Source organism: Oculina patagonica, chromosome 14 (genome assembly GCF_052425735.1).
Source record: "Oculina patagonica isolate OP01 chromosome 14, crgOcupat, whole genome shotgun sequence".
In the NCBI taxonomy this organism is placed as follows: domain Eukaryota; kingdom Metazoa; phylum Cnidaria; class Anthozoa; order Scleractinia; family Oculinidae; genus Oculina; species Oculina patagonica.
The window spans coordinates 1,922,606-1,939,301 of NC_135771.1; the positions used below are offsets into that span (position 1 = coordinate 1,922,606).

A 16,696-nucleotide genomic window follows, 5' to 3' on the forward strand; every position below is an offset into this window, starting at 1 on the left:
TTTGTTTTTACTTAAAACCATTTTAGATATCACTTCTTAATAATTATCACGTCCGAACGTTTTTGTGACAGTTAAACGTTCATGCCTGACATCACAAACTTCAAAATGCTAATCTTTTAAACGAAGCACTGAATCAATCCTACGATTTACCTAGCGGTTAATGTTCTTCATCTACAATAGAATGTAAAAAGAATGGTTTTGAAGGATAAATAATTTAAATTTTAGAATTTTGATGACGTTAGATGAAAACCACCAATAGCCGAATGAGTACAGAACATTACCCTATTTTACCCACCCTATTCTATTGCAGGTGAAACCACAATTTTCACTAATTAAAAAAAGTAGTTTATGCGGTGGGGGCTGGCTAGATCAACCCAGTGAGAAAAACTATGTACCAGTAGTCATACACGATACTAACTGTATATAGCTTGATTCTACGAGTGCACAATTTTGCTAAGTGGTTATATATGAGTCATTAAAGGGACCGTGTCACGGCTAAGTTTAGTCTATTCCATCAAGTATTGCCAAATACTCGAAACTATAGACCCTTTGCATAAATGGCGTCTTCATTTGAATAACAATACATATACATCCTTAGCCTCACGTTCACGTAAAAATCCTTTGTCTAAAAACACCCACACGAGGCTAAGGATGTACATAGTATTGTTATTCAAATTTGGGCGCCATTTATGCAAAGGGTCTATACTTTTGTGGATCAAGATGGCAAAACCATAGCATTAAAGTAACAGAAAATCTTCAAGAAAGCAATTGTAACCTTCAATTAGCATAAAAAAATGTAAGATAAACTGTGAGTAAGAAATAAAACCGTAAATGTTTAGTTGTCACCAAGGTTATTAATGATTAGCTGCTCACATCAATTAGAAGGCCACGTGTTCAATAAATGCTGTTGGAAACATATTGTTGTGGATTGTCCGAGTATTCCTGGAGAGGACTAATTAATTGGGAGGAAGAATCGAAAAACTTTGAGATAAAGGGAGCGTGCGCAGTCGCCGCAAAAGTAAATGCAGGGCACACTCTTCACGAGTTATCCACCAGCGCACGCGCTTAAAACTCGCACCCAATACTTATCTCATGTAGCGGTAAGCAGAAAAATTCTCGCTTGTCAATCTCAGAAGAAAAAAATTTTGTTCACCGTCTAGTCGTCCCTTTGAAGTAGACATTTGTAATCTTCAACTTAAGCGTTTCAAGTTTAATTACCGAAGTTATCAAAATAGGAGGCAGGTTTACTCGATTTTTAGTGCAGAATGCAGTATTGTGATAGTTGAATGAGACTGCCGAACGATAAGCAGCCAGAGAATATGACTCCATATTCTCTTGTGAGCAGCTAACCTGCTGTCGTGTAAACTCTTAGGGGTGGGGGGCGCACTACGCAGAACGTCGAGTATCTTGTATCTGCTGTATTGCGGCAAAGCCAAATAGCTGCTTGCTGGATCCCAGTTCACTCGGGCTTGGCGCAATTAGAAGCGTTGGAGAGGCTGTGACAAAATCATCACACTGTATTTTACAACGAAGCTCGTTTATATCTCTGACATTTAGACAGTGTCAACATACCTCGTACATTTTCACCCATAAGAAACTATAGTAAACAAAATTGTGTTTATTTACCAGGGCAATAATAGCATCATCTGATATTTCTACAACTATAATACAATGATTTGTACATTATTCTATACAGTTAAATCAGTATTTACTCCACATAGCTTTGTCACTATTTAGGCCCCTAGACTGAACAGTTCACAGGAATTGACGTGAAAAATTTAATTTCAGAAAAAAGAATTTAACGTCATGAAACAAGCCTTGTAAAAGAACAGTCTAATTTGAGGGTCCACCGAGTTTGACAACAGCAGTTAGATCTTTTAGCAAGGAATTTTGTCTATCAACATACCAATGCTTGTTTCTTTTATGGAGATCATTTCGAGGGGTACAGTGTTCACTGACACTTAATCAACCCACACTTACTGTGGTTGACACGTAAATATTTAAACCATTCCAAAAGAATTCATTCGACAAGGAAAAGGACTTGTACATCTCTGTATGGAATTTTTCAATTTTCATTGATAGCTTGGCGCAAAATTGACGTCATTCCTCATATATCACCAGATGAGCTCCTTTTCATCTGCAGAGCTTTCTTAACATTCCGCGCATGCTCGTTGATTCTTCTAGCTTGTCTTTCGCCAGCGGTGTTTGAGTCACACTGGTTTTCTTTCAATGAATCACCGCTGGATGGCTGTCTCGTAGGTGATGATTTTCTTGTGGATTCATCCACTGTGGCATAACCTTTAAGAGGCGTTCTGCAATAAACAGAACAAATTTACATAAGGGAATCGAAACAAAAATCTGAATACAGTCAACTCTCTAAAACGAACACCTTCGGGAACGACCCAAGCTGTCCGTTTTGAGAGGTCAGGTGTCCGTCTTACGGAGGTGTCCGTTAAGAGAGAGTTGACTGTATAAAAAGATTCTAAAAGTGGTTTTCTTGCTCAGTCGGGAGTACAAGTGACATATCGCCTCCAACAATACAGTGAGCCAGCGAGTTTCTTACCCCAAGCCTCATTGCGTCAAGAGTACAGGTGAGTGCGTTGATTGGATAAACTCTTCGAGTATTTCAACGAAGATTCCCCCAAAACGATATTTGTGTCCCAAGCTGTCTCTGAAGGAGTCATTTAGATTGCGTTATATATACAAGGAGACGACGGACTTTGTCTAAAGTCTAGCTTGAGTCTAGCTGAGATCACTTACCACACCAAAACATGACAAAATGATGTCAAGATGCTGCAGTCGCGTTCTTGTAATTAAATTTATGTTATCATTAACCTTTCCGAGTTTTTTCATAATTTCGCGTTGTTTTGTTTATTTACTTGACTTTAACTAAAACGTATGCCCTCTTTCCATCTTGATGAGGACCAGAAACCATTAGAAAACACAAGCCGCCAGGGATTGTTTTCTTCATAAACATCCCAAACAGAAAATTCATTTTCAATCAATTAAATAGACAGAGGAGCCAAGATATCAAGCGAAAGAATTGACTGTAGAAACGGATGTACAGAAAAGAAAAACTGATTAATAGCGGGGGAAACCTAGTGTCAACTATTTTTAGTAAATATACGGGGGATACAAAAGTGACATTTTTTTCTTACAATTTCCATCACTTACTCGTTAAATTCGTTGATAGTCTTGTAATTATCCGTCCGTAATGACAAGGCCGTATACAGCTCTTCTGTGTTCGGGATTTCCAGGGGTCCTTCCCGCGGGATATTAGGAGAAACCCTCGCCTCGGATAAGAGGAGGCCTCTCGGGGCTGGTGAAAACGACATGGGGCTGAATTTAAGCCGCGGACCATCAGGTGCTAAAAAGCAAAGAATAAAGAAGATCTAAGCATGTGTCTTACAAAGCAATAGACTGACCTATCTACATGTACCTACCTACTAACCGACCGACCGACCAACTTGACTGATCGACTGAATGACTGTGAACTGATTGACGAAATGACCTGTCTGAACGTTTGATTGACTGACTGGCTAGTTGGCTGACTGTCCGTCCAACCGATAATTTGTCAGTCCTCGATACATGCTTCAATAGCTTGGCAAGCATGATAATTTTGTTCGATTCTTTTGCTCTGCAATTGGACTATCGGGTTCTATGTGAAGAGCTATATACCCTCCTGTACAAGTGCTCTCACAACCCTCTAGAGCGCATTTTTTGTTTTTTTTCTCCATCTATTTCATGCACTTTTCTGAAGGAAACAAGCGAAATACAGTGCGATTGAGATTATCGTCTCCTCGATTTGACGTCACAATTCGACTAGACTCATGCCCCTCGCACTTGACTGTGAACCCAAAAAATGTCGGCGTTTTAGCGTGATTTGCTGTATTTCAACAGGACACAGAAAATCGAGGATTAAACCAAATAAAAAAAAGAAATACTTATTGTACAAAATACGGAAATTGTCTTAAGCAAAAACAAATGAGGGTTAGATGCATTAAGTTAAGGCTCACATTTTGACTTTCTCCCTTCCAGGGAATGTTTTCGAGTTGGCGTTAGAAGCTGTTGCTTGTAAAAGGAAGCCCGTTCCTCTTCAAACTTCTTCCTCTACAGAAACAAGCAAAAAGAAGCGCATTTAGATTCTGCAAAGTAAGCGTCAAGCTCCACGTATATGTTACGTAGAGCCCCCTGTTCTTCCCTCATCCCCCCCCCCTCCTCCTCCTTCCCCCCTCATGAGCACCGGAAGCCTGGCCGTAACCGAGACGAGGCGAGTCTTCTTGTTAGTTACGGCTCTGACCCGAAGACCGGACGCGATGGAGCAGCGAAAATCAGATCAAGCCTATAGTCCTAGGACATATTAGTAGTAATGGTGGGAGTTTACATCGACATCGCAAACGTCACGTGTTGAAGTTCATTATTCTTTTCTGGCCAAATTAACGGATGGGCCATTATTTTTTTTTGAAGGGGGGGGGGGGGGGATGAGCAATTTTTTCTGGGCAAGACAATTTTTTTCACCTTCAGGTTGTGCAAAAGAAATTTAGATTTTTTTCAATCTTTTTTCCCCATGACTGGACCCGTTGCACGATTTTTTCAGCCATTTTTTTCTGTGTAGGAATTTTTTTGGTAATTGCCCAACACCCCCACCCCCTCAAAAAGGTCCGTCCCTAAGTTACCTTGCCTCTTCTAGAACGTAAAAGGTGATCTTTTAACCTTCTCAATTGTATCCTAGTTCTTTATCCTCCCTTCCCCATTTTATTTTGTTTTGCACTTTTTATGATTCTCACCTCATGTCCCAGTTTAACTGCAGCATCGGCAAGTTGTCTTCGCTCATTCTCAAGTACAGTTTTTTGCTCAGCAAAGATAAGTTTGTTTGACTCCAACTCTTCTTGTTCATGATACAACTGAGAGTCAGACTAAAAGGCAAACAAATAATAATTAAAAAACTTCAGCACGGAACTATTGCCCTCTAAGATAGAGCGGTTTTTAATTGAGTGCCGTAAAACCAAAACCAAAGTAATCACTCTGACCAATCACATTGGACACAGACACTCCAGTGAACCAATCAAAACTCGGAGCAAATACATGTAGCTGTCACGAAGCGCGGGAAAATGTGTGCGAAGGAGTCACGATTGGTTTTGCGTTTACTTCTGATTGGTCGAGAAAGTGGCGCGAGTTTTAAACCAATCACTGAGCGTAGTAATGCAAACCCAAAGCAAATGCGAATTACTTTCGACACTCAAGTGAAAACTGTTCTAAGAAACAATCTTCCTGTTATTTTAAGGCTGTAAGATGCCGGCTCTGTAAACAACAATCTTACCAGAAGTGAAGAATCTTTTTCAGGACTATTCAGACTATTTACCCTTGACTGCAACGACTGAAAAACAACACAAAATTAAAGAGAGAGAATGAAGTTAGTAGAAAATCGAGTCTCGTGAAACAAAAAAAGCAAACAAGTGCCAATATAATAACAGCAAATGTTATCAATACAATTCGCTTTTTTCACGATCCCATAATACATCTTGTTTTATTTAAATAACCCCCCAAAATTTTTGCATAAGCATTGTTTTCCATTTCTCTGGGGACGATTGCACGTCACTGTAAATCCCAAGAGAAATTGAAAACAATGCTTATGCAAAAATTTTGGGGGGGTAAACAAGATGTATTATGGGAACGGTGAAAACAGCGAATGAGAAAAAACACGTGACAAGCCTAACAGCGCGTTGTGAAATTGTTAAATTGTGATTGGTTGAGTCTGATTGGCTGGATAAGTGGTGTGAAATTTTTAAACCAATCACAGAGTGAAGGGAAGCAAAAAAAAAAAACACTGAAAACTTGTAGAAACCTGCTCTAATATTATAAAGCTTAAAACACCTTTCACCATAGCTAACACGTCAAACTTCCAGCCTAAAGTTACAGTGCTAACAACTTACATGCCAGATCATGCACCAACCAAAACGAACATTAGGAATCTGACCATACCTCAATAAGATTTTCTTGTTGTCCGACAACATGTCTGTAATTCTCTATCTGTCTTTCTAAGCTCAATACTTCATCTGATTTAGAGGAACCTGGTTGTGCAGAGCGGGACCAAAAAGAAAATCTGTAAGAATTATTTAATGGTGGAGATAGCTTGGACACCATGAACCATCCCTTAACTATAATACCATAACAAATCCTTCAACGTAACTCAAGTTGGTGATTTCCATAATCACAGATCAACAAAGAGCCACATAACATTAAACGTAACATTAAATGAAATCAGCCGTAACAGGTTACAGCCATTAATGACAGCCCTGACAGTAAACTTTAAGATTCCAATGATGATTGAAAGGAGTGGAATATCATTAACTATATTGTGAATTTCTTGTTCAGTAAGACCAACGTGAAGCCACAGAAAGACAGGAAGCAAATTGATGATTCTTACCATTTGTTGATCCTCTGTTTGCTTCTTCTAACCTCGACTTAAGTATTCTCCATTTTTCTCTCAGACTACTCTCAATCCCTGCAGGACAAGTTGGTGCACTTAGTAAGAACAACCAAGAAAAAGAAATCACACATTTAAGATTACAAAAAGCTGTGACAAAAGCAGTGAAATGAGGGAGAATTCAAATGATAATGTGATGCAGCTGTTAAATCAGAGGGAGCCCAGAGAATAATGGGTTTCCTGTGGTTTCACATAACTTGCCAAAAGAGAAACGTAATCTGACATCACGGTGATGAATAAAACACCTACATGTTGAAACCATCATGGCAGATCAAGATTTCTTATACACGTTTACTTTAAGTCCAGTTAAATAATCATGATATTTTTAGTTTTTAAATTTTTAACTTTTATAACTTCATTCTGTGCATGTATAGATATTTTAGCTCAATAGATTAATTTAGTTAGGTATTTTTATATTTTATTTATATTTTAGCATAGTGATTGTAAAGTGCTATGAAAGATTAGCTAAATAGCGCTATATAAATTATTATTATTATTATTATTATTATTATTATTATTATTATAAAATGCTCAAAGGTGTGGGGAGGGGGGGGGGGGAGGGTGAAGTACAAGATAGGTCTTGACTTCCATGAAAAGGTGGGGTGCAGAGTGCAAAGGGCCTTTGTTATAAATATATGCAACAAAAAGAGGGAACAAGACTCCTGGACCCTTTCTCTAGATCTTTAGATCTGCCACTAGCTATCTAAACTACCAAAAATTCACAATTTTTAACAGGCCAGCTATCTAGTAGAGCTATACACATATACAGTCAGGTTCTCCAAAGACAAAGTTCTCAAATAATGGTCACTGGAGACTCTCAAAACACACAACGTATTAATACAAAGATGTACAGGCATATAAAATAGTCTTGTGGGATTACCTAGAGAAGGGTGCAAAGGAGGTTTTCACAAACCAGGAAATTCATTCAAACCATACAAAAAGATGTCATACCTTCCCTAACCATGTCATATGGCATGTGAAAATGTCCGCTTGATAGTTCATCCACTGAGCTGGTATCACCACCCTTTGAAATTATAAAAAGAAATGTTCCACATTAACAAATTGACATCACTTAGGTTGTTACGCAAATACGTCCTCTTATTGTTCGAGGATTGAGTTTTCAAATTGTCAAATCCCCTGTGGATCCATTCAAGGCACATCATCATACAGGTGATGAAAAATAAACTATGCATCATTGAGAAAAGGGTAGGAAGGTTAGGATTAATTTAGTATCAGCTGTTTTGTGAGCCCCCACTCCAGAAAACTGGACTCCCCAAATGCAGGAAATAGAACTGTGTTAAAGCCTTTTGGCTGCTCAGCCGGGGGTACTCTCATATAAGGGCTATATGGGTATGTATTTTTGAATCTCTGACTCTGGAACAGAGTATAGAAATCACACTTTTGACTCTGGAACAGGTCCAGAGTCTCAAAGACACAGTGGCACACCCCTGTAGTAAATTTTAGGGAGCACCAAGGGACTAAGAGTGTTTCTACTCTCCCCTGAAAGGGATACAACTCCATTGCAGGACTACCTCAGTTTATAATTTGCCAGTGCTCATTTAATACACCTAAGTGGGGAGAGGCACTGCAAGAGTAAAGCACCTTGCCCACTAACACAATACAGTGACCGCTGTCTGGGCTTGAACCCCTGAACCCCAGCTGCTATATTAATAAATGTATCCAGAGTCTAGTGCCCTAACCATTAATAAAAAACTGACCTCTGTGTTACTTTCGTAACCTTCATTCTGCTGATTCAGCAGATTCACCAGTTCAGCCTGCATATTTTGAAGTGTTTCCCGCAAATCACTGTTTTCAACCAATAGCTCCTGCAGCATTTAAAGAAAATAAAATATTGCATATTTATCTCATACATAAAACGGGCATCAAGAGCTTTTTCTTCGTAAATCCTTTGAAGGATAATTACAAAAAAAACATGAAGTCTCTCTTTTAAGAGATTGTTCCATGTGAAAATTGACATGATGACAAAAGGGATCATATGCTACATGCAGGCCTTAAATACAACTCATGTCATAAAATATTGCTACTTAAAATCAAACTTCTACTAAAGGACACCTTCCATAAGAAAAAATATAGTCCTACTTTTAGCCAAGCAATCACAAACACATCTTTATCCTTCTTCAGCTATGAACAGCCACATCTTCAAGAGGAGTAAAAATGTGTCTGACTTGTAATTTATGACATGTACACAAATATTCAATGCTATTGTTTTACAAAATTATATGTTGAAGTCCTGTACCTTTTGCCTTTCCTCATAATTTGTGATTAACATTTTGTACATCTCCTCTTCATTTCTACAAATTAAAAAGAAAAAAGAAAAACATGATATGATGTTCACCTCTGAACATCATACTAAAACAATTATTTGCCTCAGGCTCAGTGATTATTGTTGAATAATCACTGAGCCTGAGGCGAATAATTGTTAAATACAAGTCGCCCAAAGATAAAAGTATGTGGCCTGTGGCACCCAGACTCTGCTAATAAAAGCACTGCTCTGGCCCAGTTTATGATTCTGGCAAATAAACCTTGCAGAAAAAGCTTATACATTTTGTTTAGACACATACTTTGCAGATCCTGTCTTCCAAGTTGCACGCTGTCCACCAGCTGGTCTGTTTATCAAATTTAGAATGTCCAGTCCTACTTTCCTCTCATGGCTTTTATCTGTTAGAAGTTGGTGAATTCTTTCCTTGAGTCTGCTGAATTCCCTCTCTTTTTTTCTTGTCTCATGCTCGAACTGTTTTTGTAGGTGGAGTGAATTGGCTTTGGTTTTCTTTAACTACCAGGAAGATGAATTAAAATAAAATAAAATAAATTTATTTATTTGGACAGTGCAATAAGCATGATTTTAAGGAACTAAAAATAAAGTCATGTTAGAGACACATCTTCAGATCACAGGAAAAGATTGTAAATGAGGACACACTGTCTAATTTTGCATTTCAACTGAATAACTAATTCTTATAATCCTGAAATTGTACATTGACATTGTACATTGCATATAATTTTATACTGTGTATTATTGAAGGTCAGGACACACTAGGCAACAAGTCGCAGCTACAGGTCTCTGTGACAAGTTGCTCCATGTGTACTACTTCAATGAAAACAAGTCGCTGCGACAAGGCGCTTGTTCAATGCACACACAGTGAATTTTGAAGAGTGGGAATGTGACTAGTTTTCCAATTTAATACATGGCAAAAATACATGACACTCCCTCATTTGTTGATTTATATTTTGTCACAGCGACTTGTCGCAGAAGTGTGCATATGCTGGGACAATGCTGCTTTCGCTCATTTTGGCGCTTCGATCAGTCGCACAAATTCAAACTGTCTTTTGAATTTATGCGAATGATCGCAGCGACAAAATTCTGTCGCAGCGACAAGATTGTTGCAAAATTGCACCATGTCACACGAGGCAACATGTTGCAGCAACCTGTCACCAAGTGTGTCCTGACCTTATAGCAACACATATGACTATTCCTAATAACTTGAGAATGTGTTTAATAACTTACATGTGCAATATATTTTAAAGAAAAAGTGACAAACACATGTACTCATTCATTATTACCTCCTCTCTTTCCAATTTCAGTTCTTCCTTTGCCTTCTTTAATTTTCCCTGAAGTTGCCGTTCTCTCTCATTGCTCATGGCAATCTCTCTCTCTGCTGATTCTAACTGCTCCTGTAAGTTAGAAAATTGTTAATTCAAACAATTATTGGACGGTATAAAAATTAATTACCTACAGCAGTAGGCATAGTTTCTATACATTTTACATCAATGTACGCTGTATGTTCTAATGGCTGTACATTGTAACTTCAGTTTTTTGTTTTTGTTTTGTTTTGTTTTTAATTTTATACTCATCTGACTACATGGAATGGACGAGACATATTTAAAATGTAAATGTAAATCAATCAAACACAATTTTTTACCTTGAGTCTCTTTTGGTTCTGTATAAGGTTATCATTATCACACCTTGTTCGAAGATTCCTATTAAAGTTGAAAAGCAGATTGTAGAAATTGATCCTTAGGCTAACAGTTAAAAATAAATATGAAATGAATATATGAAATTCATATATTTGTACTGCGGATATACATTTTAAGCAAATGAAAAATCATCGCAGTAATGTACTCAACTAAAGCAGTTGAGAAAAGCAAGCCTGAAAAAAAATTCAGGCTTGAACGGGAATGCGAATGCTTTCTTCCGTTCAAGCCTGAATTTTTTTCAGGCTTGCTTTTCTCAACTGCTTTAGTTGAGTACATTAAGTACTGCGATGATCTTTCATTTGCTCAAAAAGTTAAAAATAAAATTAAAATAAATTTACTATAAATAGGAAGCCATGACATGTGCAGCTCTAGCTGGTTTTCATGCAGGTCCTCTATTTACATGTAGATCAAACTGGAATTTTCAAATGTTGGACAGTAGGAAGGAAAACCGGAGAACCAAGAGAAAGACTGTTGGAACACGGCAAGATTGAACTAAAAACAAACTCAATGCACACATGGCACCTGGTAGAAATCGAACCCAAGCCACATTGGTGGAATGCGAATCCCTGCTCCCCATATTGAACATGCTATCAATTGAAACACATTGCGATCTATTAAAATGTTTGTAGCATAATGACTCACTTCTGCTCAAGATCTGTCAGTTGTTTCATGTTTCGCTGTTGTTGTTGCAGGAGTTCATAAGTACTGTTTACCAATTTGACAATGTCAAATGTATCTGCAGGACCTCTGCCATTGCGTGATGGTGTAAATAACGAAGAGAAGCCAAGAACACCAAGCTCCTGAGAATAAAAGAGCAGAAAACATTAGCTTCTTCAAAAAACACAAGTTAATGTACAAGTCTAGAGTATTAACATTATGTACATGTATGTAAATTCTCTTAACAATAAGAACCCTTGTAAAGATTTTACCGCAATTGCCGCGATCGCGCCGCGACTGACGCAATCGCGCCGCGATTTGTTGTCATCGCGACGCGATCGTGCGTGACGCGATTGTAAATGAACGCGAACGCGCCGCGATAGTTGCGATCGCGCCGCGAATGTCGCGATCGCGCCACGATTGCCGCGATAGTCGCGATCGCGGCGTGATGAGTGCGATCGCGGTGCGATTGATTACCACCGCACCGCGATTTGGGGGGCTGGAATAAATCTCGGGAAGTGTTCCCGGCGAGAACTCACTTCTCGATCACCGGGAGAAAGTCAATATGCTTTGAAACTCTCACAAATCATGCTGTGGTCGTAACGCAAATCATGACTTGTATTGATGAAATAAACTTTAAGTACTAATCAAAGTAGTTATAAAACTAGTTTGATTTAAAATGTCGAAAAACATTTTATTACGTGACGGTGAGCCGTGAGGACGTGATTCCCACGAGAAAAGTTTTATTTAGTTTTAGTCTAGACGAACTGGCGCGACAAAGCGGCGCGTGATAATGAGTAAAGATAAATTAAAAGATAAGAATTTTTATTTCTTAACAGTCCGTTTTTTAATCTTTTCAAACACTTTGTTTCTTTCTTTTCTTATCTTTGAGGAACCTTAATACCTTTGAGCAATCCAATGACAAATTTCTGTCGGCCATTTTCTTCAAATGCAAATACAATCAGGAATTCGCTGCAATTGCGTTTTTTGCATTGAAAAATCCTCTATATGGCATTTAATTTAATTGTGGCTCCGAAGAGGCTGTCAGAATGAGCTTTTTTTAGAGCTTTATATTTACCTTCCCGTAGACCACGATCGTAGACCAGACACATCGAAGTCCTTTCCCGCCTTTTGCCGCAAGGTGTCGTGAACTGAGCGTTACGATTGGCTGAGTTAGGTCACGTAGTGCATAGTACACGCAATCGCTACGCCATCGCAAGCAGAAAAGAAATTTTATTTCGAGAAAGTTGGTATGTTTTCTCTTCACAATCAGGACTGGAAAAATGTGTTCTTTTTTAGCTGCTTCTGAATAACAAGAGTTTAGAAGCGACCTAACTTGAGGGAAAAGCGTCTCTGTGAAAACTGCTAGAATTTGTTTTGTTAATTCGAGCGACAGCTTGTTTATAATTTCAACAGCTAGCGCTTCGTCGCTTCGTCATGGACGTTGACTGAACTACAGCTAAACTGTGAATATAAAAAAAATGCAAAACTCGAACAGTGGAAAGAGGAAAACATTTTGATGGTAAGGACCATTCAATGCAAAGTTGTACCTGTTGATGCTTGGGACTTAAATGTTGTATTATTTAAAAAAGCTTCGGGGAAAAGAAAGCGCATCTTCGACGGTTTGGCTTCTTCGCAGATGCAAGAGATAGTTCGCTCGTTTGGTAGATCACATCATTGCATCTTCTTTCGCTTTAGCACGAATAAAAGGTTAGTTGCCGTTATGTATGTGTTGTTCACATTTTACAGAAGAACTGTTCACTTATTTGCTTGTAAACTAAAGACTCAATCACGCTCTCCGGCTTTGCGAAATTTAATTGTGCTCGGCAGCGAAACTGGCCGTCTTTTTCTGTAAGCTTCCGTAAATAAATGATGTTGTTTCGATACAGTCTGCGTGTTTGTTTTGTCAGTATGCAAAACGCCAAGATATTTGTTTTTAAATTTATAGATTTAGGCGCGATCGCGGCGCGATTCCCGACCCATCGCGCCGCGATGCGAGAATCGCGGCGGCCAAAAACGCGGCGCGAATCGCGGCACGAATCGCGGCACGAATCGCGGCGCGATCGCGCCAATCGCGGCGGCCAAAAACGCGGCGCGATCGCGGTAAAATTTTTACAAGGGAAGACAGGTGAAGAAAATAAAGAAAATCAGCACATTTCCTTCACGTTTAAATTGCATAAAGAAATGGACATGTTACGTTTGCTTACTAACTCTGGTCTGTACTGTAATATCCTTCACAGATCATATTGACAGTGTTTCAAATTTAAATGTATGTTTTGACAACATTACAAAACATCATGTTGTAAGGCACAGGGTATTTGCAAAAAATTTAGAAACACATGCCAGACAACATATTACCTCTGTTACTTATATACAGTACCGCTAAGAAATAAGCGTCGATCGCATATGCAGCTTATATGCACATATGCACAAAATAATGCAGACACACATACGCTCGTATGCAATGAAGCATAAGCACATACGCAGTTCCTTGTTATTCATCGCTCTTGGTTCTCATTGTGTTGTATTGTTGGAGAAAACAAAAAAAATATCTTTGCAAGAAAATTATAAAACAGCGTTGGTCGATCGAGTAGTGCGAAATTTACATATATATAACAAGTTATCGTATTTCAAATCTAACTTCCATTAGCGATTTCTATATTTTGAGAAGCTTTGTTTGCTAATCGTTTGTCTAAGGCAAGTTTCGGAAAAATCATAGCTCTGGTTCTTTTTTCATAAATTGCCGATTTAAACAGTGAAATGATTTCAATAATATTGAAGTTTATATGATGCGCCGTGAACATTTACATGTAATCAAGAAATCAGAAAACCAAAAGATCACTGCCACTTTTTTTACAAACCAAATTTGGTTTGAGAAATCACTAATTAAAAACAAGAAATAACTGGCTACAAATTAAAAAGCGTAATAAGTGTCATATGGCAAAAAATTAATTGATCCATGTTGGGTTGTCTTGAAAACAAAAGAGAGTTGGAAGATATCATTTCATTTGTTACAGTAGATCATTCCAGCCAGCACTGATCCTTACAGTGGGATCAATGCCAGCCATGATGCTAATATTGATTGTAAATATTTATAACCCTGGTCCCAGTGGATATATTTTTATTTTCTTGATATTTTCACGTGTCTGAACATGTATTTTATTCAATTTTAATTTAAAATGCATCAAAACATGAATAATAAAGTTATGATTTAAAACTCTATACTAGATTATATTTAGCCAAGGCATGTGCCTTATGAGCTAAATGATTTGTATAGTAATGTAAAGCTGCTCCAGGGAAGTAACGCTTTTCTTGAAAACAGCAGGCAAAAATATTGTAGCTTTCAATTTCTTGTCTGTTCTTTATCAATATGTAAATTATTTTGGTACAATTTCGCAACAATAAATTACTGATAAAACTAATTAAAAATCTTCAGTAAAAATTCCCTTCCATTTCATATTATTTTGTTTTAATAAATTTGTTAATAAGCCAAACGAAACTTTTGTTTCAGATTTGCAAGGCTTTCTGTCTGTCAAAAAACAATGGCACATAAATAGACAGAATAGACTGTCTCATTAGTAATTTAAATGTTTGCTGAAGGATTTGAAACGAAAGCTAATCAAAATCCGTGCAGAAACAAACATGAGATAGAACATTACTGATCTTTGAAGTTCGCTTAGCTTATAAAACCAAACCGACTCAGCAAAATTCTCATGTTACCAAAAATGATGGTTGCTAACAACACAAACGTTATCCGGCATGGTACTTTGCCAAAAGCAGCAGGCAAAAAAATTTAATTAATAGTCAACCCACGCGAGCGAACGCGTGTACAGAAAAGAATTCGAAGTAACAATTACGAACAGAAAATGAATTACAAAATGCATAAAAAACTAAATCAATACAGGCCCCAGCAACGGTTTAGCGGTTATCTTCGCCGGTTGACAACTGAGCTATTTTGAATCATTCGCAACGCTTGCAAGCACGCTCAATAGAAGCAATCATTAGAGAAAGACGTTGATCGATAGCAGTAAACATGTAAGCTTGTCGAATACAAGAATCACGCGAAGGAACAAACCTGGTTTAAATAGGCGATGCATTGATCGATATTATCTCTTCTACAAAACTGCTTCTCGGCGGTGTTGAACAAAGACAAGATTGGTGAAGGAGTTAGCCTGACATCTCCATAATCTAGTTCTCTTTCCGGGCTAGAATGCCGCGAAGAATGTGAGGTATAACGGTTCACAAAATCTCCCCAATCTTCAACCTTTTCATTCATACTTTCAAGCTTCTCGCAGGCAGCATTGAGCGCCGATGATCAGCAGCCTCCTGCGGCACGCGGATCGCCAAGGTCTTTTTTCCCGTCTGTGGGCTTAATACCTGAAAATTGACAAGCGGTATAGGACCTAAAGTTAGAATACGTGCCGCAAAGATAAATTATTCAACGAGTGTTTTTTGAAACATCCGGCAAAAATCAACCAGGCGTTCAAGCGCATGTCATTAAAGCTGACCATTAGGATGGCAGACTCATTTGTAGGCGTTCTTGTTGCTTGATTCTTGCCAAAATGTCGCGCACAATAGATAGAGTTTGTTTCATGTATCTTTTACATCTTAAGTATATAAAAGTTGATAGAACCCACAATTTCTTTAACTTGAGTCTCACGATGGTCCTCACGACGTACAAAATGGTTCGATTCCTGCCAGAGTTCGGTTCGCGCGTTGTTCGCGCGACTTCGCTTGTTGCGCGCGTTTGTCCGTCACCAATAATTCTTGTCAAGCGCAAATAAGTTACTTCGATGCAAAAAAAAATTGAGGTATGTTTATTTTTTTGTGCAACATATACACTCATTCTGCATCTGGAATAGGGACAGAATTAGACTTGAGCGTCATGCCCCAAAAAGTGGATTATGGCAAGATTTTTTTTTTTTTTTTTTTTTTTGGATACAGTCTCATTCTTCGGTTTTCTTCTCTTCTGTCTATTCCCTTTTAGTTTTGACAGGATTTTGGCGATAAAAGAAAGTGTCAGGTTTTTTGAGCCGGGTCAAGACGGTCTGAAATGGTCTGCAGACAGTGTCGAGTCCGGACACGTGAATATCTTTTGAGGGGCTTTGTAACGCAGCTCAACAAATTCAACTTTGCTTGTGCTCTAAAAAGTTTTTTTTTTGTGTTCGTACTGTTAATATGAAATGAATATATGAAATTCATATATTTGTACTGCGGATATACATTTTAAGCAAATGAAAGATCATCGCAGTAAGACCAGAAATGTACTCAACTTAAGCAGTTGAGAAAAGCAAGCCGGTTCTCTTCTAGGGGTCATGAATGGTCACTCAAAATCTTGCAGTGCTCGCAATGCTCGCAAAATTTTAGTGGGTGCTCGTTTGCTCGTGCTCGCACATTTTTACAAGTGCTCGCATGCTCGTTTTTCAGTAGTGTAACTTTTTAAAAAGTGCTCGCTGCTCGCAAGGCTAACTTTTGTCAGTGCTCGTGCTCGCAAAGAAAAGCGCTTTGCTCGCATGCTCGCAAATGCTCGCAAACTTCTCCATCCACGGGTATGTTACG

At 38.3% G+C, this 16,696-nt stretch overlaps 1 protein-coding gene across 1 annotated transcript; it reads right to left on the bottom strand.

The window, feature by feature from the left end:
• Nucleotides 1–1,598: 1,598 nt before the first annotated feature.
• Nucleotides 1,599–15,588, bottom strand: LOC144637861 (afadin- and alpha-actinin-binding protein B-like). The gene is made up of 15 exons (XM_078496948.1): nucleotides 15,213–15,588; nucleotides 11,123–11,280; nucleotides 10,426–10,483; nucleotides 10,067–10,177; nucleotides 9,070–9,281; nucleotides 8,745–8,799; nucleotides 8,206–8,313; nucleotides 7,439–7,511; nucleotides 6,428–6,505; nucleotides 5,983–6,071; nucleotides 5,321–5,377; nucleotides 4,788–4,916; nucleotides 4,017–4,110; nucleotides 3,175–3,367; nucleotides 1,599–2,312 (listed from the first exon to the last, which is right to left on the bottom strand). The coding sequence occupies exons 1-15, from the start codon at nucleotides 15,411–15,413 to the stop codon at nucleotides 2,108–2,110; spliced, it is 1,821 nt and encodes a 606-aa protein (XP_078353074.1). The 5' UTR covers nucleotides 15,414–15,588; the 3' UTR covers nucleotides 1,599–2,107.
• Between the last annotated feature and the right edge of the window lie 1,108 nt (nucleotides 15,589–16,696).